At 35.3% G+C, this 26,982-nt stretch overlaps 1 protein-coding gene across 1 annotated transcript in view; it reads right to left on the bottom strand.

Moving 5' to 3' along the window:
* GPR158 (G protein-coupled receptor 158) overlaps window positions 1-26,982 on the bottom strand; it is a 434,246-nt gene that overhangs the window by 259,114 nt on the left and 148,150 nt on the right. Inside the window, exon 3 of the mRNA XM_052000262.1 lies at window positions 683-785. Within this exon, the coding sequence (XP_051856222.1) occupies window positions 683-785 (103 nt within the window). The remainder of the gene's footprint in view (window positions 1-682; window positions 786-26,982) is intronic.

The following is a 26,982-nucleotide window of genomic DNA, read 5'->3' as shown; positions in this document are numbered from 1 at the left end:
TTGCAATAAAACAGAGACAAATTCAGTCCTAAATCTGGACCAATTTCTTTCTCTCACCTTACTCTTCATGGGGTCTTTATAAATTAAGGCCCTAAGTTTCCAACCTGCTCTAATTTTCAAGGTGCCCTGGGTCATCTTATTCATTTCTTGATAGTGCTAAATGTCTCCTCAGTGGTTACTCTCTATTAATTTCCATTTGAAACTCTTTTTAAAAAGACATACAAAACCTTTCTTACTTCTACTATATTTTAAATAGGCAAAAAGTTTTAAATATAAGCAAGCAGAAAGCAAAGGACTTGATATGTATGACTATAAATGTCAAAAATAATTTTTATGCTTATTTTTGTAGGAAAATCGTCCTCTGCTTCCCCTCCATGAGACTCCTTCCCCCATCCCAATCAAATCTTATGTCCATTTTTTTTCTTACTAAGGAAGTTAGGTTTCTTTTCATGTTGTTTTAATTTATTTATAAATCAAATATGCTTAAAGTAGGTATGTTTTATTGAGTTCTCAAGAGTCTCCTGGATGACAAACCCCAAGCTAAAACTCCTTAAGTGATTATATAATTCCAGAGTTGCAGGCCACTGGGAATTTACTATATAACCCTGACAAGGATAAAAGGAGTATTGAATTATTAATGTTTTCCTTTTTAAAAAAATATTCACAAGTAAAAGGCACTTACTCTGAAAGCTGTTCACTGAAAAGACCCGGGGATGATAGAATCCTGCTTTGCAATTGCACTTATAGGCTCCAAGCACAAATCCAAGACCTTTAATTGGTATGCACTGTGGGAAAGAGAAAGAAAGCAATGCAGATGATCATCATGTTTTCATGGCATAAGAATACATCGATTTCCACTTCAGCAAACATAAACAATGCAGAATTCTTGGAAAATGAGGCATTTATTTCTTGTTTTGTTTTGTTTTGTTTTTTATTTGATTTTGTTCTGATATATATCCAATGATCTTTACCTGGAACCACCGTATTGTTTCCATTCAATTTTGCCATCATACATTTGTCATAAGAATATGGCTTCTTTCTTAGTTTGAGATTTCACTAGTTCCTTCTGTAATCAAGAGTTATCCTCTCTCCCACCTGACTACTGCATATTCCTTAACGCATGGTACCTCTGCTTCTATTTAAATCCACAGGCAGCATGAACTAGGTTACAAATGTTTAGTTTTAAAAGGTTGGAAAAATCATTAGTGGTCCCCTAAGTAACCTTAGTTAGTAGCAAAGATCACTAGAGTCAAAGCAAAAGCTGAGTTCTTTAAAGTTGCAATCTTGAGGAGTGATCACCTTCATTCAATTCAACAGTAGATTAATCAGGTAATTAAGATATATGTCCTTTTCAATGTAGAACCAGCACAGGTATTGGTCCATCACAATTATGTGCCACAGTTTGTTTAACCATTCACTAATTGATAGGCATCCCTATTGTTTTAAGAATGACTTTAAGTAAATAACTTATTTTTCCATTGTAAATATTCAAATTAACTATAAAAGATATAAGAAGAAAGATGCTTTCTGTATTCAGAGAAAGAACTGATAAGTAGAAATATGAATAGAATAATTTTATACATGCACACACACTTATTTGTGTTTAAGGGTAGCTATCTCTAGGGAAAGTAGGAGGAAGAAAAAAAGTGGGAAAAGAGAAATTTATGATAACTTTATATATTTGAATTTACATGAAAATTATTGATATATAATATACATGATATGATATATAAGAAGAAAGATGCTTTCTGTATTCAGAGAAAGAACTGATAAGTAGAAATATGTATAGAATAATTTTATACATACACATACACACTTATTTATGTTTAAGGGTAGCTATGTCTAGGGAAAGTGGGGGAAGAAAAAAAGTGGGAAAAGAGAAATTTATGATAACTTTATATATTTGAATTTACATGAAAGTTATTGATATATAATATGTATGATATGATATATATGATAATTTATATGATAATTTTGTATATTTGAAAGGAATAACAAGTTGCACATAAAAGATTTATAGTTTCACTGCAATCATCTTTTTTATTATACTATGTTATATAAATGTTTGTTTTATTTCATAAATTAAAAATGAAATAAAAAGCTCGACCAGCTGAATAAGGAAAGAAGTTGTAGATTGACTGCTGATACCATACTAGAACTAAATTTCCAAAAAGATTAAAAAGAATTCCTAGGAACAGGATTTGTGAACAATTCCTTGGTCTCACAAATTCTTCCTAGATATATCTGACTAACTACCTTTGACTTAAATTGTGGATATATGAGAGCATGCACTTGGTTTGAGAAATATGTTTTTTACTTTTGTCCTTATACCTTCTCAATAAATATCATTTTGGAAAAGCTAATTGATATCAACTGGCTAATTATATTGGGAAAAGTGTATTGGATGGGGGGATAATGGGTATTTAGAAATACAGGTTTCTCAAAGTTATCCATTAATAGTAATCAAACTGCTCTCTGGGAATCCAGTCCATCAGAAGTGGGAGAAGGAACAACAGACAAAAGAGTGCATTATCCTTTTTATTGAGTTAAGGCACATCCTCAAAGTTCATACTATTTGTTTGTTTGTTTTTAAGAATCACTTGTGTGGAAGCAGACAAAGCATTACTAGTCAGTAGATTACATGATTATGGGTTTAGAAATCAAAATTACATCATCATCTGGTATTATCTCACCCTGGAACATATATCTCTGTCATCCTAATCTCCTTCTATTGCTGGGTCTCCATTTTAGGAAGGGATCTAGGACAGCCAACCTCCATTGCCCTCCCAGCTCTGCTTCTGACTTTCTACACTTCAATACCCATATCCACCTGTACAGGTGTCTTCCCTCACCTAATCCTACTTTTTAATTCTTGTTCTGTGTATTGCCTCTCTTTCCTCTTAGAATATAAACTCCCTGAGATTAGGGATTATATATTTCTTTTTGCTTATATTTTTATTCACAGTACCTAAAACATGGTGAATACTTAATATTTATTTGTTTCCTTATTTGTTTCCTTATTATCTTGCTGCCCTCTTTTGATTTAACCAGTTTAAACTGAAGGGACTATATAATCGAGAGTCGTCATGGCACAGGGGAAAGAGCAATGAATTTGAATTTGGAAGACATCAGTTTGAACACTGTCTGGGGTTATGTGACCTTGGGCCTTTATCTCTCTTGGTTTCTATTTCCTATCTGTAAGCTAAGGGGGTTGCATTAGTTTTATCTATAAGTTACTTTTTAGTTCTAAATCTAAAACCATTTGATTTTATGACTGAGAATGTGAAGCAGATAATGAGAAAATCAACAAATAAAAGGTGCTAAGAACCTAATGATAGCTTTGAGGTTTACAAAATGCCTTCCTCATAGAATTCTTGTTAGGGAAGCAGTTTTAATTAATAGACAAAAGCAAAAGAATAGCTCGACCACCCAAGCATAAGTGATTTGCATTAAGACATAAATCCTTCAGGAAAGAAAGAGCTCACATTGCTTACACAACTTGAGAAAACTGGTGTTCTGGAAACAATATTGGCTTTAGAATCAGAGGACTTGGATGAGGTCCCAACTCTGCTACTCTATAATCCTAGGGTAAATTATGGCACCTTTCGGTTTTCTAGTCTGAAAAATCCCTTTCAGTTCTAAATCCTATAATAAAATAGAGAACAACATCTCTAATGAGCTAGTAGCAAAAAATGACAAACTGCAAAGAATTGCATCTACCACATCTGGATTCTGCTATATCAAAGACCTAGTCAATTCCCATCTACAATGTATAACAATAAAAAGAACAAAGATTACAGTAACAATATAGTCAGTCTATACTCTTCACTCAATTCCACCCCTAGCCCCAGGGCTACACAATATCAAAATCCTTCTTAAAATATAGCCAGTCTAAGAAAGTTGAATAATCTAAATGTGCTCTGAGCAGTGAGACTATCAACCCTTTTCAAATTTTAATTGTGTTGTTGTTGTTGTTGTTTAAATGTCGCTATATAATGAATACCCAGCTACTGTGTCAGTTCCATTTCCTATGCCATAGGTTGCCAGTCTCTAGCATACATAATTTATAACAGCATAGTCTAAGAACTATCAATCAGCTAGATTCATGTGGAGATGCTAATGAACAACAAAATGACTAGGAATGACTTGTCACAAGGAGAAGGAAAAGTAAAATCTGGATTTTCTATTAACTGAGAAATCAAACAAAACAGAAACATCTAGAACTTCTCAGTACAAATCTTCCTTCTCTTCCCTGCCTTATCAGTAATATATATTTGTCTATCAATGAATTCCATCTCATTTCTGTTGCCCCCAAATAAATGAACTCCAATAATAAGCTAAGGGATAAATAACTGTCCAAAAAACCTACAATATTGGAATGAGCCATGTTCCCTGCTGTTGTACTAGGCTAATTAACTATGCCTTGATACTTTCACATATGGAAAGCAATAATATACAGATATGTCATAAAAAATAAACAGCTGGGCCATTATTAGCACAGTAGGGGAAGCCTAGCAATTGAAGTTCAAATTCAAGGGCAGGATTGGGAAGGTCTAGATGTTTCTACTTTTGGTGCTGATCTTTTGCACTTAATACTAATCTATGTGTATTTTTTTTTTACCTGTCAGAGAGAAATATGGCTGAGAAAGAAAATATGGACTTGGGTTGAGAAGGAAGAAGGAAAAAAGGAATGAAGAAAGGAAGAAAAGAAGGAAGGAGGGAGGGAGAGAGAGGGATGGAAGGAGGAAGAGAAGAATGGAGAGAGGAAAGAAAGGAGGAAGGGAGGAATGGAAGAAAGGAAGGAAGGAAGGAAAGAAGGAAGGAGGGAGGAAGAGAGGAAGGGAAGAAGGAAGAAGGAAGGAAGAGAAGGAGGAAGAAAGGAAGAGAGAAAGGAAGAAAGGAAGGAAGAGAAGGAGGAAGAAAGGGAAGGTGGAAGGGAAGGAGTGAGAGAGAGGGGGAAGGAAGAATGGAGAGAGGTAAAAAAATGGGGAGGGAAGAAGGAAGGAAGGGAAGGAAGAAAGGAAGAAGGAAAGAAAGGAGGAAGGGAGGAAGGAAGAGAGAGAGGAAGGGAGGTAGGAAGGAAGGAAAGAAGGAAGGGAGGAAGGAATGAAGGAAGAAATGAAGGAACAACAGAAGGAATGAAGGAAGAAAGGGAGGAGGGAGGAAGGAAGAGAGAGAGGAAGGGAAGGAGGAAGAAAGGAAGAGAAGGAAGAAGGAAGAGAGAGAGGAAGGGAAGAAGGAAGAAGGAAGGAAGAGAAGGAGGAAGAAAGGAAGAAGGAAAGGGAGGAGAAAGGAAGGGAAGGAGAGAGGAAGAGAAGGAGGAAGGAAAGGAGGGAGGAAGAGAGGAAGGGAAGAAGGAAGAAGGGAGGAGGGAGGGAGAATTTATTTATAAACTACCTGCTATTGCCAGGCACCACAAATACTATCATATTGAATCCTCTTTTTAACCCTGAGAAGCAGTTACTATTGCTATCCCCATTATACAGTTGAGGAAACTGAGACATTCAGAAAGTTAAGTGACTTGCCCAAAGTTATACACTAAGATTTGATCTCAGGTCTTCGTGAGTCCTTAGAACTCTTATCTACTTTATCATCTAACATATCTCAGTGAGGGTCCAGGTAAAGGTCTTTAGTTAGTTGGTTGCTTTACTTTTGCATACAAGCTACAACCTTTGGAGAATGCTTCAGCCAGGTATACTCTTATGTTCTTACAACTTCTGATTAATTGGCTCTCCTCCTAGCAAAGGATAAGTGTTGCCATCCACTTTTCACAGAGAAATTGAGTCAGTGAGAAGCTCAGTGATGCACTTAAAATCATGTAGCAAGTAAGCTGGAAAAGGAGGATGCAACCCCATGTTTCCTGATTTGAAATCGAGGGCTATCTAGAACTTCTCCTTCAATTTCCACATTTTCCCTAGCATCGCTACAAGATGAACAAAAAAACTACCTCGGCCCCTTCCTTCTTTTTAGAGACTAGTCATTTGAAAGATAATTGATGAGATGCTAGTTAACTTTGCTACTAAGCTAGTTGCTCTAGAAATGCTTATCAAAGGACAGCTTTTGAATCAGTTTCAAGCTATTCCAGAGAATAGGATATAATTTCCCACATAAAGTAAAAAATCTAATCACGACTAAAACCGCATATCCAGTCATTTGTAATATCTTTTTAAGTTCCCTTTTTGACCAAAACGACACATTTATAAAGCCAAAAAGAAAGGTGCCATTAACTCAAAATCCCAGACCTATGGTAAAGCTATCAATCAATCAGTTTCAATAGTGATAAGAGTGGAACAGAAAGCTCTCTAGGAAAGTTTTTGCTTGAGGGTCCAGAATTTAAATCTAGAAAACTTGTGAATAGCGTTTCCAATGTGAATTATGTTTGATTCATCCCTTTAGAGAGATTCATATGCCTACAACATATTTTATGATTAAAAGGAGATTTCTGGTGGCTCTTGCTTGTGGCAAAAAAGAAAATGGCAGCAATGATTCCCATTCATCAGGATCACTCCTGGAGACATTATCATGTGCTTTTGGGAACTTTTTTAAGTTGAGAAATACAGCAACTCTTGATCAAAGGCATACCTTAGGACTTTGCTCAAATAGTCTAGCCAACTCAAGCTAAAGAGGCATAGACAGACTGTTCTGGGAGAAAAAAAAGGTTCCCTCAAATTATAGAGTCCTAGAAATAGCTACGCATTGGATAGACATGACCCACAGGATGGAGGACTGGGCCAGAGTTCAGAAAACTGGAGTGAAAATCTAGCTAGGTCAGCATGGACAATTTTCTTAACCTCAATCTCAGTTTCCTCAAATATAAAATGGGGATAATAATAGCCCCTATCTCTCCCTATTAACACATAGAATTTGTAGTACATTGCATATATTATACTCCCACTGCAAAGGATTTATTGACTGGAACTATGGTCTCAGTGGTATACTTTTAATTTGATGTTTCACTGAAATTTAGAGGTTAATACTATTATTTAAAACAGCATGACATTCTCCCAGTAACATGACTCATCACTGCAACAATGACTTAGGAAGCTTGAATGTTCAGAATCACAGAAAGAGCTAGGAAATTAGAAATTGTTGTTTGGGTCAAAGGAGATCATTCTAAACTGCTTTAAACAGTGCCTGTTACATATTAGGTGCTTAACAAATTCTTGTCTCCTTCCTTCCTGGTCATCAAATGAGTCAAATTCAGGTGGAAAAACAGAGTAAAGAGAAGATAGGCATATTTTTCCCTCCAACATCCTCTTTTATACCTTGTTGTTTGGCTTTTTCAGCTATCGCTGACTCTTCATAACCCCATTTGGAGATTTTCATGGCAAAGATCATTGGAGTGAATTGATTTGCCATTTCCTTTCTCCAGTTCATTTTACAGAGGAGGAAACTGAGGCAAACATGGTTAAGTGACTTGACCAGAATCACATACCTATTAAATGTCTGAGGCTGGATTTGAACTCATGAACATGAATCTTCCTGGCTCCAGGCCCAGCACTATATCTACTGTAGCAACTAGCTGGCTATTTGTGCTGTAATAGACAGTTTTTAAAAGTTTTTTTGAGGCAAAGTACATTCATCATCAGCTAGCCAACTTTTTGGTGATGAGTCTCTGGAATTTATTAATGAGGGTTGGTTTTCAGATGACATATAGTATCTTGTTGCCAGACCATACTTTTATTCTTGTAGGATTTGCCAGAATTTGTGCTTCACTGGCATATCTTGGGAAACAAGGTCTCTTTGCCTTTTGTCTCTTTGCCAAATGAAGATCTACAGTAGTAGTAGAAGGAAGAGGAAGAGGAAAAGAGGGAAGAGGAGGGGGAGTATTAAAAAACTACTATACCTCTCCTATTATTTAAATAATGCTTTAACATTTTCAAAGAGCTTTACCTCTGATATCATGTTTGATTTTCATAATGACCTTGTGAGGTAGCTACTACTATTATTCCCGTTTTATAGATGAAGAAAATGAGATGGATATTTTGACTGGTTCAGTCATACTAAATAGGATTTCAGTAAAGGAAATGAAGGACATTGCTTGAAAAATCACAAATGGTTTTAAGTTCTAGAGAGATATTAGCTTGACTATACCCAGCTAATATATTAGATACTCATTTTCCCCTTTAAGATAAGAGTTAACTCCATAACAGAATAAAATCTTCATTTCTAATTTCCTAGCTCTTTCTGTGATTCTAAACATTCAAGCTTCCTAAGTCATGGTTGCAGTGATGAGTCATGTTACTGGGAGAATGTCATGCTGTTTTAAATAATAGTATTAACCTCTGAATTTCAGTGAAACACCAAATTAAAAGTATACCACCGAGACCATAGTTCCAGTCAATAAATCCTTTGCAGTGGGAGTATAATATATGCAATGTACTACAAATTCTATGTGTTAAGCTCACAACAGCTTGAGCTCATTAAACAAAGTGTTGATTAGTAGTATTATCTTCATTAAAAGTAAGAAATAGTATGGCATAAAAGACAGAGAGTCAGCATCAAAGCCGCAGATGACACAGGCTAGTTTTACAAATCAAAAGGTAAATTAAATAATGAGCAAGACTTGTTTATCACCCCAGCTATCCCTTAGCAATACAGGCTACTATTGAGACTGGCTTTTTAAGGCTCCATTTAGATCCCTAAAGCAGAAAGTCTGCCGATATCAGGTAAGGCTTTATCCAATGTGAATAACATTGATAATAAAAATGATCTAAGAGGACAAAAATCTTAGAATTTCCTAACATGTATAATTAAAACCAGCTAAGTTCAGAAATCCATCATTAGTTTTAGGATTACCTAAGTTATGAATGTGATTGTGATGGGGAAGGGATCCAAGAAGAAGTAATTCCATCATTGTATGTATATGCATATACTTTAAATAATTTAAAGCTTTTTAATTATAATTTTATATAATAATTATAATTTTTGCCCTCTTTCCCAAATCTATTTGCATAATTGGATTGAAGATGACTTGTTAGCAAACAACAATATACATTTAAACACATTACAATAGTTCCAAAAATAAATTAAGACAATATAGATAAATAATATTGACAATCACAAGACTCATCTCTATTAGGAATACAGAGAAAGAACAAAAGAGAGCTAGTAACAGAGAGTGAGAGAGAGTGAGAGAGACAAAGACAGAGAGATTTAGAAGGAAGGAAAGGATTTTTTTTCCTTTTCTTAAAAATCACAACGTTCATCTCTATTGGGAATACAGAGAGAGAGACAACAAGAGAGAGTAACAGAGGGAGAGCAAGAGAGAAAGAGAGTGAGAGAGATAGAGACAGAAAGATTTAGAAGAAGGAAAATGGCTTTTTCCTTTTTTCCATTCCTCCGGGAAATTAGTCATTCATACTGCTGAATTTTCAGGATAGCAGAGAATTTATTTTTTTAGACAACATATTTTAAGCTATTTTGAAGGAAAATCATCCTTAAATATATTATGAACATCCCTATAGTCTTACAAAGAGCATATTAAATGAAATTTAATCTTTTTTTTGGTGTCTTGGGATCATGATTAAGAACATGATTATTGAAAATCTTTCTGAATTATGTAGGGCCATTTGCCCATATTAAGTGACTCCAGAGTGTCATAGTTTTTGAATTTTCATTCCTTCTTTATGTGAATGAAATGCTGAAGTGAAACTGAGATACACAATTTCTAAAATAATGTCAATGCAACAAAGTGTTAGAGACTAGCTGAAGTATTAAGAGCTAAGACTAAAAAAGTTCAACTGTGATCAGTTCTAGGCAGTGCATTGTAAGAATGACATTAGCAATTTGAAGAGAATCCAGAGGAAGATAAGTAGAATGGGAAAAGTCCTTGAAACTGTGCCATATGAGAACTGATGGGAGGGATTGTCAATGTTAAACCCAAGAAAGAGAAGTTTATAGCAAACATGGGAGCTTTCATCAGATTTCTGAAGGAATTTTGAAGGAATAGAAGAGGAATAAGACTCGGTCCAGTTGGCTCCAGAGGGAAGAACTAGGAATAATTGTCATAAATTTCTATTACCTACCTCAGTGTCTGACATATAGTAGGTTCTTGACATATACTTCTTCATTGTTTGAGCAATCTTATGTCTAGATAAGCTTTCCAAAAGTGAAATGAGCTACTTTAAGAGCCAGTGAGTTCCTCCTCAATGGAGATTTTCAAGGAAAAATTGAAGGGCCAATTATTGGGGATACTTCAGAGAGAATTCTCAAGCTAAATCTGTACTAGATTTGTATTAAATTGTCTCTGATCTTCCTGCTCTAGGATTCTGTGGTTTGGACTTAACTTTATCATTCCATTTGAGTTCCAGAGAGATGGGTGTATTACTAAGTTCCAAATAAAATAGAATAAGAGAATTCACTCCACCAACATTCTATATGTTTGATATAAGGCACTACTACTTTAAGGTAATGACTTTTTAGGTGGTACAAATTAGTGATGAAAGGGGGAGAAAAAGTACTTCTGACTAAATAAAAGCAAGTAAATCAAATAGCAAGAGCAACTAGGTGGTGACATAGAGCATAGAGTGCTGGACCTGGAGTAAAAAAGGCTGATCTTTCTGAATTCAAATCCCTTCTCAAACACTTTATTAGAGGTATGATCTTTTGGACCTCAGTTTCCTTACCTGTAATGAAATGCAAAAAGAAATGGCAAAACACTCTAATATCTTTGCCATGAAAACCCCAAATGGAGCATGAAGAAGTGGACATGACTAAAAATGTTTGAACAGCAACAAATAAAGTAGCAAAGAAGGTTTAAAGTTTTGCATCTTTCATACATGAAGTTTGATGCCTGGAAAGAAGTAGAAAAAGAACATTGGCTTTAAAATTATGAGGGGTGAAAAAATGTGTGTAAACAAATATAGTTGTCAGATATCATTTAAATAGTTTGGGACAGAAAATGAATTGTGCTATAATTTTTTTAAAAAGACTTAAATCACCTTGTAAAGAATATAGAGTGATGCTTCATTCATATATGAAAAGTTTAAGAGTGAAGTGGAGTAAAGAAAAAGCTTTTTTTGCCCCACAAAAGTGATGAAATATGTATAGGGGAAAAAACAGTTTTCAAGCAGCCAGAATAAAAAGAGAGCCATTTTGAGAATGGATAAATGCCTGGAACTGCAGGTCATTGTTCTTTTTTAGCTCATGTGTTTTAAGACAAGAGGTTACAATTCAAAATATAAAATAATAAATCTTTTATGACTAATTATAGAAAAATCTTGGGTTTTTTTTAATTCTAGATGAAAGCTGAGTCACTGAGTACCAGAAAATTCTGATTTACTCCACTGAAGCTGTCTATATGAAGAAAAGACTGAAGAAGTTGGCAGGAGAATAAAGACTCAACAAGGGGTCTAAATTTTCTTTCAAAGCTGATTGGAGAAACCTTAGCAGGAGAATACTTAAGAGAAAATTTTGATTTTTTGTTTCTGATTACTTGAATAAAGACTGGAATTCATTAATAAAGCACTTCAGTTCCAGCTATTGGTCTTTATTTCTATCTCAAGTTTGAAAGGTGAAATATCTGTTATTCTTTTATGATGTCCTTGGTTGAAGACAGAAAAGCGAAAGGAGAAGACATGTTTTGCTACTACTTTAATATGTAGGAAGGAATGCTATGTAGGTAAAAAGCTGGTGTGGCTGGTTTGCCATGTTTAGAAAGTCAATATGATTTATTACGCTGCAAATTCTATTTGTTTCAGTTTGATTAGAGTGATGCAGTGTCATAGAGAACAAAGAGGTAGCTGGGCTTGTATTGCCCAGAGGAAGCCATCCTAACGAGCTTTTTGGGCTTAAAGGGAATTAATGGATAAATTAAGAGTGTAACACTTTCCCAACATCTTTTTAAGAGTGATTAAAAAGTAAGAGAGCCTAATGTTCCATTTGTTCAAGAATAAAGAATAAAAGGATTTGCCCCAGATGAGGAGAGCAAACCCGGAGTTTTAGGTGGAACAGACGATCTTGAATGTATGAAAGACATCCATGACTACATTCCAGATTTCTGAATTTCTCTAATCACATAAATTTTGCTTCTTCATGTGATTCTCTAGCAGGCTTCTGAAAGTACATACCCACTCTTCGAATAGATATTGAGTGCACTAGTATAACTGTATGACCCAAGTTATACATGAATCATGGTGTACTTTATTATCTGCATTTCCATTAATATATGAGTATTTATGTTATTATTTCTTTTGCCTTATTTAAATAAATAGTCACATCTAAGATTTAAAAGTGTCTCTATGTATGATGATTTCCATGTAAGTGCACTAGTGGAGACTAACGAGCTAAAGCTATGAATAGGGACAATTTGCTCACCTACAATAGGGTTGTACCCTTGAATCCTGAAAGTTTGAATGGCAATATTGTTGGACTCGAGAGGAGCGACTCTGGTGGCAGACGAAGGGTTTTCAGAGGATAAAGCTACGAGTGGAGAGTTCAGTGGACAACCAGATTCATCTTCATCTCACACCACTGTAGTGGGTGGCTGGGCTCCCCAGAAGGAGTCAAGAGAGACATTCCATCTCTGTGTTGGTTGGAGGCAGAAGAAAGCAGAGGCAGAGGCTGAAGGACAGAACCTTTGGATTTGAAGACATCCGAAGGGCTCTAAGCCTCTAAATCGGCTGTGCTTTGAGAAGAACAAGAACTCCAACATTTGAACTCTAACATTTGGCAATATTTCTTTTCTAGAAATGGGACACCAGTGTGATGGAAGCTAAGAAGAAGCACATCAGCCCAGAGAATGAATAGGTATCCACACAGCCCCTTATGAGAGGTATAAGGTTTTCCAGCATGGATGGATGTGTCATACATCAAGCTTTCACTAATAATTTATTTTTACCATCTACTGCATAGATGCAGTGCTTCTGGTCCCAAATATTAGAAAACAATATTATCGGTCATTCAAATAGGGTAGTTCCAACACTAAACAGGAACACACCCAGAATTTAAAGAACATATAAAAGCTCTAACCCTCCAGGTTACAGTCCCAAGAAATCCAGGAGGTTCTGACATCCAATTTAGCCCTTTGGATCTGGCTCAAGTCTGAGCCAAAGCTCTTTTTTCTCTGACAAATTCCAGAAAAAGATTCCTATTGTATTGAACTTATTCACACATTGAAAGGGCAGAGAGCAACAGCACAGGGATGTGAAGAAAGGTGAAAGTTTGATATCAGAAGCAAGAATGGCTATGGAGACATTTCAGGGGGCCTGAAAAATTGTAGCTTTTTTGTTGATTTTTTCCTCCCATCTTTCTAAAGAACTTCTAAATAAGTCTTTCTTAAAATGTTAGAATTGTATAGTAAAAAAAAAGTTTTCTTGGAGATGTTTTGATTCTTCCGTAATCTTGACCAGCTCATTCCATTAGATGTGAACTCCTTGAGGACAGGCCTTGTCTTTTACTTCTTTTTTTCTGTATCCCCACCACTTAGCACAATGTCTGAAACATAGTAGGTGCTTAATAAATGACAATATAAGGAGTAATGACTTTCCCTCTGATACACTTTGAAAGTTAATTAAGGCAAAAGAGAAAGATTTTTAAAAGGGAGCATTGAAGTATCTTTTAAGCAACAATGGAGTACATGTATGTCACCCACATATTCCATCAAACAATCTTCCAGTAAAGTAAGGTCTCAAAATAGCAAATGATGCCATATTTTCACGAGCATTTTGTCTCTATTATTCAACAGCTGCCAAAAGCTGCTTTCCAAAGAATGATGGACTAAAGGAAAGGTTGTTTTTTTCATCCTGACACAGTTAAATTTTTTAAAAGCAACTGTTTTCTATTATTAATTTTTTTAATGTTCTCGTTATATTCACAGCAGTCAGCTCTCACAAAGCAGCATCTGGTCCAGACATATTACCAGTCTGCAAACTTCAAACTGACACACAGCAAGATGCTTTGCGGGGGATGAAACTGACTCAAGAAGAAACGTCAGGATTGCTTCCCATCTGAGTGAGAGAGCCTATTTTACTAGACCCTTCTGCAGAAATTGCCCCAGAGGCTTAACAAAAGTAAATACTTAATGTGTGTTTTTTAAGCCACTATCTTAACCAATTCACAAACAGATTGTGGTATATCAATGAACTATCCTTCTAATCTTTCATACTTGGAAACAACTTTAAAGCATTATGGACCTGCTTTCAAGTGCATTTCAATTCAGCATGGTCCTGTGAGAGGATGCAAAGTGGAAGATAATAATCCTTGTCTTCAAGAAATTTCTGACAGAGAGAGAGAAAGAGAGAGAGAATTTGCAAGAAGAGACCTTTTCCATTCATAGAGATCAGCTAGAGGAATGGGTTCGAATACAAAAAGTGCCATCAAGTCTGATCTTATTATCTGTATGATTTACTACCTGTGTGAGTCTCGAGGCAAGTCATTTTACTTAGGTCTACCTCAATTCCTCCCTATGTAAAACAGGGTCGATAATAGCACCTATTTCATGTGGTTGTTGTGAAGATCAAGTGAGATAGCCAATTGTAAGCCTTAAAGTGCTATATAAAAACTAGTTATTGTTTATTATTTGGCAACCACGTGGCTCAGTGAACAGAGTCAGGAAGATCCGAGTTCAGCCTCAGACATTTATTTATTATCTATGTGACACTGAGCAAGTCACTTAAAACTTTTTGCTTCAGTTTCCTCATCTGTAAAATGAACTGGAGAAGGAAATGGCAGATTATCTTAGTATCTCTGCCTAGAAAAACCCAAATGGGGTCACAGGGAGGCAGATGTGACTGAAAAGACTGAACAACAAATTGTTCATTATCAGCAGCAGCATCATTATCATCATCAATCATCATAACTAAAGGGTTTGGCTTTGAAATTACTGGGGCCCCATTCTGTAGAGAGCTATTATACACTAACTGTCAACACTTCAAAAATAATAATAATAACTGAGTTATAATACACTCTTAAAGTTTACAAAGCCCTTAAGTGTCCTCTAAGCAACAATGGGGTATGTGCATATCATCCATATACTTAATCAAACAATCTTCAGGAAAACAAGAACTTAAAAATATCTCTGAATTTCACAATCCATGATACTCTAGTGATTATTACCAACATTTGAAGGTGACGTTAGGAAGGCACAGAGAAATTAAGTGCTTACAAAGAATCTGATAGTTGAAAGGAACCTCAGGGTTATTCAATACAACCCATATCAAAAGGAATCCATTCCATGGCTACTTCTGGACTCACCTGTGGTCACCAGCTGGTAAGTATCAGAGACAGGATCCAAATCTGATCTTCCTGGATCCCATTCCACTATGCCACACTGACTTGAAAGTCATCAAATGTCAAATACTCCCTCTACCACTGCAAATTTGGAATCATTTCAGTTAAGTCCCTGGATTGTAAACCTAATATCTATCAATATTCTGATGTGGTAATAAGAAACAACTACTAATGAAATCTTAGGTTGCATCAATAGAACCATGGCATTTAAAATGAAGGAGCCATTAGACTTTCACACCCTAAGCTGGTAACTCATACAAACTCATGTATTGAGTTGTGAATACCATGCTCTGGAAAGGACATTGTAAAGCAGGTCTGCATCCCGATAAAGGTGAACAGAGTGTCAAGGAGACAGAAATCCACATATGAGAATCCATGAAAAACACTGAAAATAATTGAGGGAATATAAGCTCCTTGAGGGTAAAGAATCTTTCCATTGTCTTTGGAGCCCCAGTGCTTTGTACATTGTACTGAGTAAATTCTGGGAAAGTTCACTCTTAGAAAATGCTTTGCAATCTAAAAGCTTTCTTTAAATACACAGTACTAGTATCACTACCACTTCTTCAGTAATGGGCTTCTGATTTCAGTCCCCATTACTACTCAGGGGATTAAGAAAGGGAGGGAAAGCTCCTCTACCTCAGAATAAATATTTGCTCTGGCCTGGAACTTCAAAGAGGAATTATGTGAAAAGTCAAACTGTTGTTTCACCCTGGAGGTGGGGCAACATTTCTGACAAGAGATCATTCCTCTCCGAACCATTAATCTCAGTTGCCAGTCATCTTGGAAGCAGCCCCAGTCCTTGGGAGTTAATCATAGTAGTTTCTTCTTTCCTTTCAGGATGGGGATGGGCACACCCCATATCCATGAGCGGTGCCCATCAGGCAAAAGTCCATCTATTCCCAATAATCTCACAGATGTGATTAGGAAACTCATTAACTTGGTCTTGGTTCTCTAGATCAAATCTACCTTGCAAAAAGAGTCCCATCAATAGTATTTCAAAAGGATGATTAGACTAAATCATGGTCCATCCTGAGTGACAGATGCTTGATTAGAAGATATGCTGATATCTGTTGGGGATTTCCAAAGTGGGTGACCAGAATGTAGCTTGCTCCACTTAGATTTCTGGACAATTGCCTCCTATCAGCTATGAGATCAGCTTAACACACGTCTCTATCCCCTTTCTCCTTTGCTCACATTGTAGCCAGTTCCCTTCCCCATCAGACTAAATCTTTTTTTAGTCTTTTTGGCTGTTAGCCCCTGGAGAAAGAAAGTTATTTTCTATTTGGACCCATTCCATTTCCTTTCTGGTTTCTACATGAATTTTATTTCCTTTGATCGATCTTCCTTGTTATGTGGGTCACTAACAAATGAGGAATAATTTGTTCCTCATCTTTATTAACTAAAATATCAAATTTGCCCTTCTTCCCTAATGTATATCTTTTGCAGTTTTGCTTCAAATAATGTCAGTAGGGAAAATCATTATTGGGACTCAGGAAGCCATGAGTTTGAATCCTGATTCAGATACCTGCTGGTTAGGTGATCCTGGGCAGGTTACTTAATCTCAAAACCTCAATTATTGTCATCTGCAGACAGAATAATTATAGTGCCTATTGCACAGAATTGTTGTAAGAATCAAATGAGATGTTATATTATGAATGATGTTTCATAAACATTAAAGTGCTAAATTAAATAAAAGTTAGCTCTTTCTTTTATAATCTTGTTTTTCCAAGTTGCTTCTTATTCTTTGTTGTATCTTCTTCATATCCATTCCTGCCTAAATTTTATGGTGTTTCTCCCATAAAGAAAAAAATAAAAATACTCTTATTTTATAGAACTCTTATTATTATGGATTAATTATAGATTGCCATCTCTTTTCATTCCTTCATTTCATTTCTGAGTTCTTTTGTTTTTAGAATCTGGGTCACTGTGGAATCACATTTTCCTTATGTCCTCTCTTGTCACCTTCATTGCATGGCTGCAGAGCATTTTTACTGGAGGGCAGGACTTTTGCCTTAAAGCTTCCTCAGGGAAGATCTCATGTCAAAGCTGATCCTAAGAACAAATAAAGCTGAGGCTAGCAACAAGAATAAAAAGATAAAGAAGAATAGAATGCCCTTATTTAAGCTATGTTAAGGATAATGATTTGAGGAAGCCATTAAGATTTGGATTCCAATCTCATCTTAGATATTTATTAATTGTGTGACTATGAGAAAGCTACTTAAACATTCTAGGTGTCCATTTCCTTATCTGAAAAATTAGGAGGTTCAGTTTGATTATTCCTAAGGTCCCTAAACGCTCTGAATCTGTTCTGTGATACCTTGATTCTAGTTATGTAGCTGCTTGAGGGAGATGTAACAATATGAATGAATATTACTGAATGTTGAATGAATATATATATATATATAAACACTTGTACACATTCATGTATATGTATATGTAGATATGATTGATATAGATAATGAATAACATTCACACCAAAAAAAGATAAAAGATAGTTAATCAGGAATTGAAACTCTAGTGATCCAATAGTAAAGGAACACTATTTTTTTGTAAGATTAAATAACCTGGCCTTGATACAAGGCCTTGTAGAGCTTGTAGATAAAACTTCTATGAATAATCTCTGAAAACTTTTGGAAATCAGGAGAAGGTTCTCAGATCTAGAGCCCAGTAATTAATGTCTCCATTGTGATTTTCTTCCCTCTTTTCAATACTAGATAACCAGATATATAAATATAGCTAGCTAGCTACACATATCTATATCTATATACATATAGAGATCTAAAAATATATGTGTGTATGTATACATCATATTTATAAAGGAGAGACAAAGACAGCACACTGGAGGTGCTAAAAATGCTTATCTAATTTAATTTGAATGGTGATTCCTAAGTCTATCCTGGGTTAATTAGGAATAGGTCATAACAAACTATTTAATTCCCTTAAGATGTGGTTATTGATAAACTGGTAAATCAAAGAAATACCATACATATATAGTGTATGCCTGAGTTTAACCAAAGCTTTTGAAAAAATTCCTCAGTTTAATATCTCTGGACAAGATGGAGAAATGTAAGCTACGCATTGTTCAAATTTTGCATTGCATTTGTTGATTAATTGATGCATCCTGGAAGGTGTCTCTATAATAGTTCGTTTATAGGGGGAAAAAAGCTAATAAAGCTCAAAATATTGGAAATGAAAAAAAAATATGTAATGTGATTCTTACTTTCATAGGGGTTATACTTGAATGATGATAAAAGGAGAGATATTAAATACATACCTAGATACATAGATGTTGGGGATAATACATGACAGTAATAACTATCATTTAAAGGTTTGTAAACTGCTTCATGCAGATTATCTCACTGTATCTTTACTCCACCTTGGGATGCAAGTTTTATTATTATGCCCATATTACAAATGATGAAAATAAGACTGAGAGAATTCAATTGATTTGCCCAGATTCCAACAGCTAGTGTCTCTCTGCAGGATTTGAACTTGAGTCTTCCTGAGTTCAAATGTAGCACTCTATCCATTAATAAGAATCAGGAGGACATGAAAAGTTTATAAGAGGTACAAAATATATATTTTACAAACAAGGTCTTTTGTTGTTATTGTTCAGTCATTTTTTCAGTCTTCTCTGGCTCTTCATGACTATTTGGAAAAATATACTGGGATATGTTCTCCAGCTTGTTTTATGAATGAAGAAGCTGAGACAAACATAGTTAAGTAACTTGCCCAGAATCACACAGCTAGTAAGTATCTGTGGCCAAATTGGAACTCATGAATATAAGTCTTCCTGTCTCTAGGCTCAACCCTCTACTCACTATGTCACCCAGCTGTCCACAAAAATGTCAAAAGAAAGCAAAAGTCATTTAGGACAGGAAGAAGTAGACAAGGTTTGGGGCCAAAGGTTTCTATTGCCTCCTATAGACCCGTGTTCTGTACTATTCTGTGTTAAGTTTTGGCTTCATAATTTCAAGGGATAGGTAGTTATGTGAAAGAACCAAATTCTAATAGAGGGTTTAACAGGCAGGAATAGTAGGCTACATCTAGCCATGATATTTAAATAGCAATAAACAACAAGTCCTACACTTGGTTTCAAAAAGGCAATGATATAAACAATGGAGGAGAAGACATGGCTAGATAGTAATGCATGTGAAGAAGGTTCATGAGTTTTAGTTGACTTGATATGATGTAGCACCCCCAAAATTCTAATTCTCCCTTAGGCTACATTAAGGGTCCAAAACAAGAAATATGATCATCCTGAAGTACTCCGTCTTTGCAAGGCACCTAGCAAAGTATAAGATTTTATTGAGTACCATATTTTAACAAATGCATTTACTAATTGGAATGTATGCAAAGGAGATTTATAACCATGTGATTTGAGTAATAATTAAAGGAATTGGGAATGTTTAAATTAAAGGTAAGAAAACTTAGGAGAGATCCAGTAACTGTCATTAAACATTTGATTTGTTATCACATGGAAGAGGGATTAATAGAACACCCCAAAGAATATGACAGTATTTAATGTAGAAGAGAAGTGGGTTTCAGTGCAATTATGAGAAAGAACCTACGAGGAATTAAAGGTGTACAAAAGTATAATAGGCTAAGTGATATGATAATAAATTCCCTATTAAGGTATTTAAGAAGGCACTGAATAGAGATATGTCAAGATGATTCATGTTTCAGGTCAAAGATTAGACTAGATGACCTCTACGACCTCTTCCAATTCAGAAATTCTATAATTCATTTAGACTATTGTCGATTCTGATAGAGATTACTTAAAATTCTTCCTAATTTTTTTTAATGGTGTTCTGGAAATAGTCATGGGAAACATGCAAATATATGTAACCATGTAGAAGAGAAAAATATCTCACAGAACATCCCCCAGTGAGGAATCACCTCATATGCCCCAATGTTGTTATGGCCCATTCTAAAAGGAAAGAATGAAGAAGGGTAGGGGAAAAACAAATGGAAAGAATAGATAAATAATAATAACTATCAATTATATAGCATTATGTGCAAGTCATTGTGCTAAGTGCTTTACAATTAATATCCCATTTTATCCTCAAAACAAACCTGGTATATAAGTACTATTATTTTCCAGATTTTATGGATGAGTAAATTAAGTTAAATAGAGGTTGAATGACTTGCCAAGGGTCCCACAGTTACTAAGAGTCTGCGACATATTTGAACTCAAATATTCCTGACTCCAGGTCCAGCACTCTATTCACTGCACCACTTTTAAAAGAGAATACTGTGTTGCTTTGGGCTGGGTTTCCTCCCCTCTTTTAATCCAAGGACTGAAGCAAAAAGGGAAAAATCTGAAAAGAAAGGAAACCAGAAATGAAAATCTTGAGCATTCATCTTCACCCATAATGGCCAGTCCTAAAATAGATTCATTTTCCCTTTTGCAAGAAAATACATGTTAACAACTATAGAACATTTGGGAGGAATTGAAAATTGCATAGGATGGGAAATAGCTAACAATGGCCTCTTTTTTAAGGAGTCTCTAGAATACTGGGTATTTTCCTAGAAAAGAGTTAGTTCAGACAACCCAATTAATTCTAGATGTATCTGATACCAACAGAAATACTGAAGTAAAAAAATTTAACACATAGCAATCAGAAAATAAACCTTTGTTACCCTCTTTATCATCTTTAGTGGATTTTAGACGCATTTGGAATAATCAGAAACTCTTTTTAATTCCACTTTTCTATTGTTTATGGATTAATATCCATAGAAGTAGCCTCTAGACAATTAACAGAGTTACATCCCATAGTGTAAAACTGAGAAATATGTTTCAATGAATTCAGTATTTGGCTTCTGTTCAAGTACTTAGTATTTAAACATACAATTTCATTTCCCCTCTTAAATTTAAAAGGCTGATGTAGTAATAATTAGGAGATTTGCAAAGGAAAAAAAAGTCCTTGTTAAGAACCAAAAACCAGATAAGGTGAGATGTGTATGAAAAGTCTCCATCCAAAGGAGCCATGTATTACAAAAGTCATTTAATTTACCCAAGTGATGTGCATGCTTTCTGTTATTATGGAGGAGGGGGATATCACCATTCTTTGAATGAAACTTGATAGTCATAATCCACAACTAAAGAAAAGGAATGGTCATCCAGGACACATGATATTATTTTACATTTGAGTAAAAGTTGTTCTTTATTCCCAGAAAGCCTTTCTCAGACATTAAAATGACTTCCACTGTACTGATGTTACAAAAATAGCCCTGGACTTGGAAATAGAAGACCTGCCTTAAAATCTTCCCAATTAAGGCTGGACCATTGGCAGGTCATGGCACCTCCTCTGAGCATCAGTTTTCTCACCTGTCAAATAGGGATAATAACACTTGCACTCCTTATAGTCTAAGCTTTTAGTGATAATAAATGCTTTGTTTTCTTATTGGTAACACTGCTATAATAGAATGTACTGTTGTTTGTTGAGGTGGTTTTTATTGCGTTATTTCAGGCAAATTCAATAAGAAAGTGTCTAAGGCCAAATTTGAATTCAAGATGCTGAGTCTGTCTTACTCCAGGCCCAGCACTCTTATCTACTGTGCTACCTAGCTGTCCAATAGGATATGTAAATTACAACAAAAATTTGCTTTTATATGTATTAACTTCCCAGTGCTCCAGACAACTCCCTAAGACTAAGTTCTCTGTGTTCATTAAAACAGCCACCTCCAAAGATTTCTTCTGCTTTCACATAAATCATAAGTAGTAGTAAAACTACAATTCTTCACATTTCCATAATTCAGAATTCTTACTATTGAAGACTGGTCCATCTTCCAGGAAGCTTTTATTAATAAATTCTAGTATTCTTTTTTCTATCTCACATTCAAGCTTCTCAAGATGAAAATGTTTCTATATTTTCAATGTTATATATGGTATCATACAAGCTTTCCAATTTTCTCCAAAATGACACATCTCCCTTCAGTAAAACTGAACTATTCTCTGTCACATGAAGATAGCCAGCATTCTCACTCTGTGCCTCTGAAGTGTAGTTCAGAAGCAGATAATATCTTTTTTTTTCCTTTTCTTCCCCAAATGAATTTCTACTCATTTTATTCATACACATTTATATTTCCATATTATATGTATATATACACACACATATATGTGGGAATAAGTTGTATTTTTTTCATGTCTTATTTCTTCTCCTGATCTATGAGGCCTATTTGAGCAGGGACCAACCATATTTTATCCAATTTTTGCATCTTCAGCCAGACCAATCACCTAAATGGGCATATTTGCTGAATTAAACTGAATTGTACCTATTCATCTCTCAACCTTTTTTTTTTCATTCTTTTTGATTGTTTTTTTTTCCATCTCAGGAATCCAGAATGATTGAGTCTCTTCTTCTGCTATTCAGCCTAAATAAAATAAGAGCCTTCATCACTCTTCAACTATTAGTGGAGATCTGATGACTATAATAGATGCAGACTTTTTTCAAGAAGAGACATATGATCTAATGTGGGTTTCAAGAAATTCTGGGTTAACACATGTGCAGTTTCCATTCTATCACCAATAGCTAATTAATGTTCTTGGAAAGAGGAACTTCTTTATGCCTATTTGATATACATCATGGATCATCTACAAACATTAATAAATGAATTGTAATAATTGTTGTCTTTCATAAAAAAATCCATTAAAGAAATATAATCTTGTGTAATAGGGAGAAAACAAAGGTAACCTTCTCAAATAAGATTATAAAATAGCATTTAAGATACTCAACCCAAATGTAAAATAAGATACTTGAGTTAGGGAGAAAAAAGTTCATCATTGTCATCTGAGATATTTTGTACATCATTGTAATCTGAGATATACAGCTAAAGAGATCTGAGAAACTATTTTGTTGCCCTCCTTTCTTTTATAGGTGAGAAAACTGAGACACAGAAAGTTAATGATTTGTCCAAGGTCACTAACTTCTCAATTAGTGGCAAAACTGAAACAAAATTTAAAATCCTTTGTTATCTACGTACCCAGGCTTTAAAGACCAGAGAAGGTATTGTTGGGCATCTAGTATTAAGGAGGGAAATGGTGTTTTTTGATGCCTGAGAAGTCATATGAATTATGAATGGCTCCATCACTCCAGAATTGAAAAAATTGTGTATTTGACTGAAGAAAAAACATCAACCATAACCTCCTGCTATGGATCAAAGACTATGCTACATGCTGGGGATATAGACAAAAAAATGAAACAGTCCCTGTTCTTAAGGAGCTTCTGCTTTAAGTTCAGAATAAGCTACTTGAGAACTATAGAACTTTCTAAATGTAATACACAAGAAAGAGCAGTTGGCTTTGAATAATAGCCCTGTAACTCATCCCCTGTGTGACCCTTGACATCCCTACACATTTCTAAATCATGGTTCCCTTGTCCATTAAAACAAGAGGGCTGAACTAACCTCTCTCTGGGTTCTCTTTCAGCTCTAATTCCTCTGAATCTATGAATAAGACCCATTAAGTTTCATAAGCCACTCCACAAGGGACTAATGAGAAAGTGTACAGCCAAAATAAATGCCCACATAGCAGGCATAAATGTACCAGAAAAAATACACTGTGGCATTTAATGTAAATAAAACAAGAATGAATCTTCATACAAATTGTATTACAAAAACAACATTCCACAGGCTGAATATGACACAATAACAATGGATATCTTTGTGAAAATAACAAAATGCTTTGCACTGAGATTTCTATAGAAATCTTTGGGATATTTTGAGCAACCCTTGTTAAAGCCTATTGGTAAGGGAAATCATCAGTATTCCATAAGAGACAACCCTGCCTCTATTTCCATTAATGGGCAACAGTGTTATGATTCTAATTATGCTGATCCACTTAACAGAACTATTCTGTGATTAATCATTGCAAAGTACTTTTAAATACCAAGTGCTACATAAATGTTAAATAATAAGGCTTAAGCATTACAAAAAATAGCTAATAAATAAAAGATAGCATTTTCTCATAAGGAAAATGGCTCAAAGGTAGAAATCCATTTCTCCTATATTATAGATAGCTTCAGTCATTATTGCTTCTGTGGAATTTTAACAAGGTTGATTAACTGAAGTAATAATAGATTTTATCACACCACTGAAAGCAATAATATTAAAGAGTCCAAAAACTATAAGTCAAAAGAAAGGTCCAATAATGAAGTTAAAAGCAATCCAACTGGATATTGTCTTTTCCTTCTTTATTTTTAAAGTGATTTCATATATATACATATATATATATACATGTACATCGTGTTTATTTTAACATATTTAACATATATATATATATCTGTGCATTTATGTCATATTTGTTTTTTTTAACATAGTCTGGTCTTATAATAAAAAAGCAATTTAACTAAACTTGCTGCTTTAAGGTAGCACTCATCAAGGTAGGGTCCAGAGTCCTCTGGAGGTCAATGAGATCTTTTCAGGAGGTCTATGGGGTTGAAACTATTTTCATAATAATACTAACATGTTTTGATTTCTAATATGGTTAATACTGATAGATCTAATCCATATAAACCAATGCCCATTTGAGTAGTCAACAATACAACAGTGTAAAGAAGTTCTGAGATCAAAAATATTAAGAAGTACTACTTTTGCATTTGGAAAATACCATAGCTAGATATAGATAAGTATGTATCTATCTATATCTAGATATGGTATTTTCAAAACTCTGGGTGTAGGTGTGTGGGTGAACTTCACAATGGCTCTATAAGATAGGTATTATAACTATTATTCTCATATCATAGGTAAGGAAAATTAAAACAAGAAGGATAAGTGATTTCTCCATTGTTACAGAGTTAACAAGAAATTAGCCAAAGATTCTAACCTAGATCCAGCATTTTTGCCCATAATCCAATGCTGCTTTTCCTCTTTATGATCAAACAGTTGAATACATAGTAGAAGAACTCCAACTCATATCTTTTGATTCCAAATCCTGAATTCTGTACTTTCTTGTGTCTGTTTCACGTGATAAATTAAATCCAATCCTCAGGAGTTTTTAAGAAAAAAAAAAGATGAAGGAACAGATCTATACATCAGAGGAAAGAAGAAACAAGTTCAAAAAATTTTGGAAACTATAGAAATTCTCCAAAGCTCCCAGAATAATATACTGTCTTGGCAGTCCATAGATTGAAATCACTAGCCCAGGGATAGTGACCAAAATTGAAGATGGTTGCCCAGAGAGGATATGTTTGGCCGATTAAAAGTTGATACTTTAGCTATTTTATTTTTCTAAGATCTGATGTCTGAGAAGAAAAAACATTAACTCAATACATGAAATTCTGCCTTTTGTGAACTAATTAAACTATCAAAAATCAGTAAAATCTGATTTTTAAAGAAAACCTATAGAAAATAAAATAAAGAAGAATGAGAAAATGTTTCATAGGTATTTTAAGATGCCTGACTTCCATTGTTTCTTTTGATTTCTGACAAAGATTCTTGATATGGAGTCCATAGTTTCTCAAAGATCCATGAAAATGGAAGAAGGAAAACCACATCCTTATTTTTACTAATTTCTAACTGAAATTAAGCATTTCCTTCAATCATTTAAAAATATTAATCCAAGAAAAGTTCATAGGCTTCACCTGACTGATCAAAGAAATCCATAAAAAAGGTTAAGATCCCCTCATTCAGGATAATTCTCATTTGCATTTCCCATTGCTCCTTCTTTTTCTGGGATGCCTAGAAAGCAGTTCTTGATCAAAATCTTATGTGAGGGACTTCAGGTTAAGATGGCGGAGAGGAGGCACACTGCTGCATAAGCTCCACGCTTTCTCTCACTATCCATTCCATTACAAGCCTCTGAATTAATGCTTGACTGAAAAAAAACCCACAAATAGTTACCAAGAGAAGCCATCCTTGAGATTCGCCAAGAAAGGTCTGTCTTTACTGGAGGGCTGGGACGGTCTTAGATCGGGCGCAGGCGGCGGGCAGCAGCAGTGAGAGCACGGGAGCAGACTGGAGAGGGGGTGGGGAGTGATCGCAGCCATCTCTGCGGGGAGAGCTTCGCTACAGGTTTGGATACTTTGCTCCGGCAGCAAATCAGCAGCCCAGCAGAGAAGCTAAAAACACTGGGGCTGAAGAATACAACCCCAAACAGCTGGAGTCTCTCGGGACCTCGTCGCCCCCCCTTTTCCCCCCCACAGTGACTCAGCACGCTCTAGGATCTCAGAGTGCACGCGCAACACAGTCCTGCTAGTGCCTCACTGCTGCCTCCTGCAGTCTGTAGAGGAAGCTCGATAACATACCCAGCCCCTCCCCCAAAGAAAGACTCCAGTTTTTTCTGTTTTTCTTTGGTAGTTTGTCTCTGATTATTAGACAAAATGAGCAAGAAGCTGAAGAGGACTTTAACCCTTGACAGCTTCTATACAGATAGAGAGCAGACTCTAAATCCTGAGGAGACTAAAAACAGACAGTCCCCAGGTGAATCCCGAAAGGAGGAGATCATCTGTTCCTCAGCACAGATGAACCTCATAGAAGTGATTAAAAAGGCTCTCACAAGGGAGCTAGAAGAAAAATGGGGAAAGCAGAGTGAGGTTTGGCAAAAGGAGAGGGAGGCTTGGCAAAAGAGCCTGGAGAAAGTTAAAGAGAGAGTGGATAAAGAAGTAAAATCCTTGAAAAATAGGATTAGTGAACTGGAAACAGAAAACAGCTCTCTAAAAAACAAAATTGGCGAAATGGAAAAAAATTCCACAGAACAAAAGAACTCAATTGGACAATTAGAAAAAGATTTTTAAAAAGTGAGTGAAGAAA

Source organism: Antechinus flavipes, chromosome 5, assembly GCF_016432865.1.
Source record: "Antechinus flavipes isolate AdamAnt ecotype Samford, QLD, Australia chromosome 5, AdamAnt_v2, whole genome shotgun sequence".
Lineage (NCBI taxonomy): Eukaryota > Metazoa > Chordata > Mammalia > Dasyuromorphia > Dasyuridae > Antechinus > Antechinus flavipes.
Note: the sequence above shows the minus strand (reverse complement) of the source record. Positions and strands in the feature narration are given on the sequence as shown.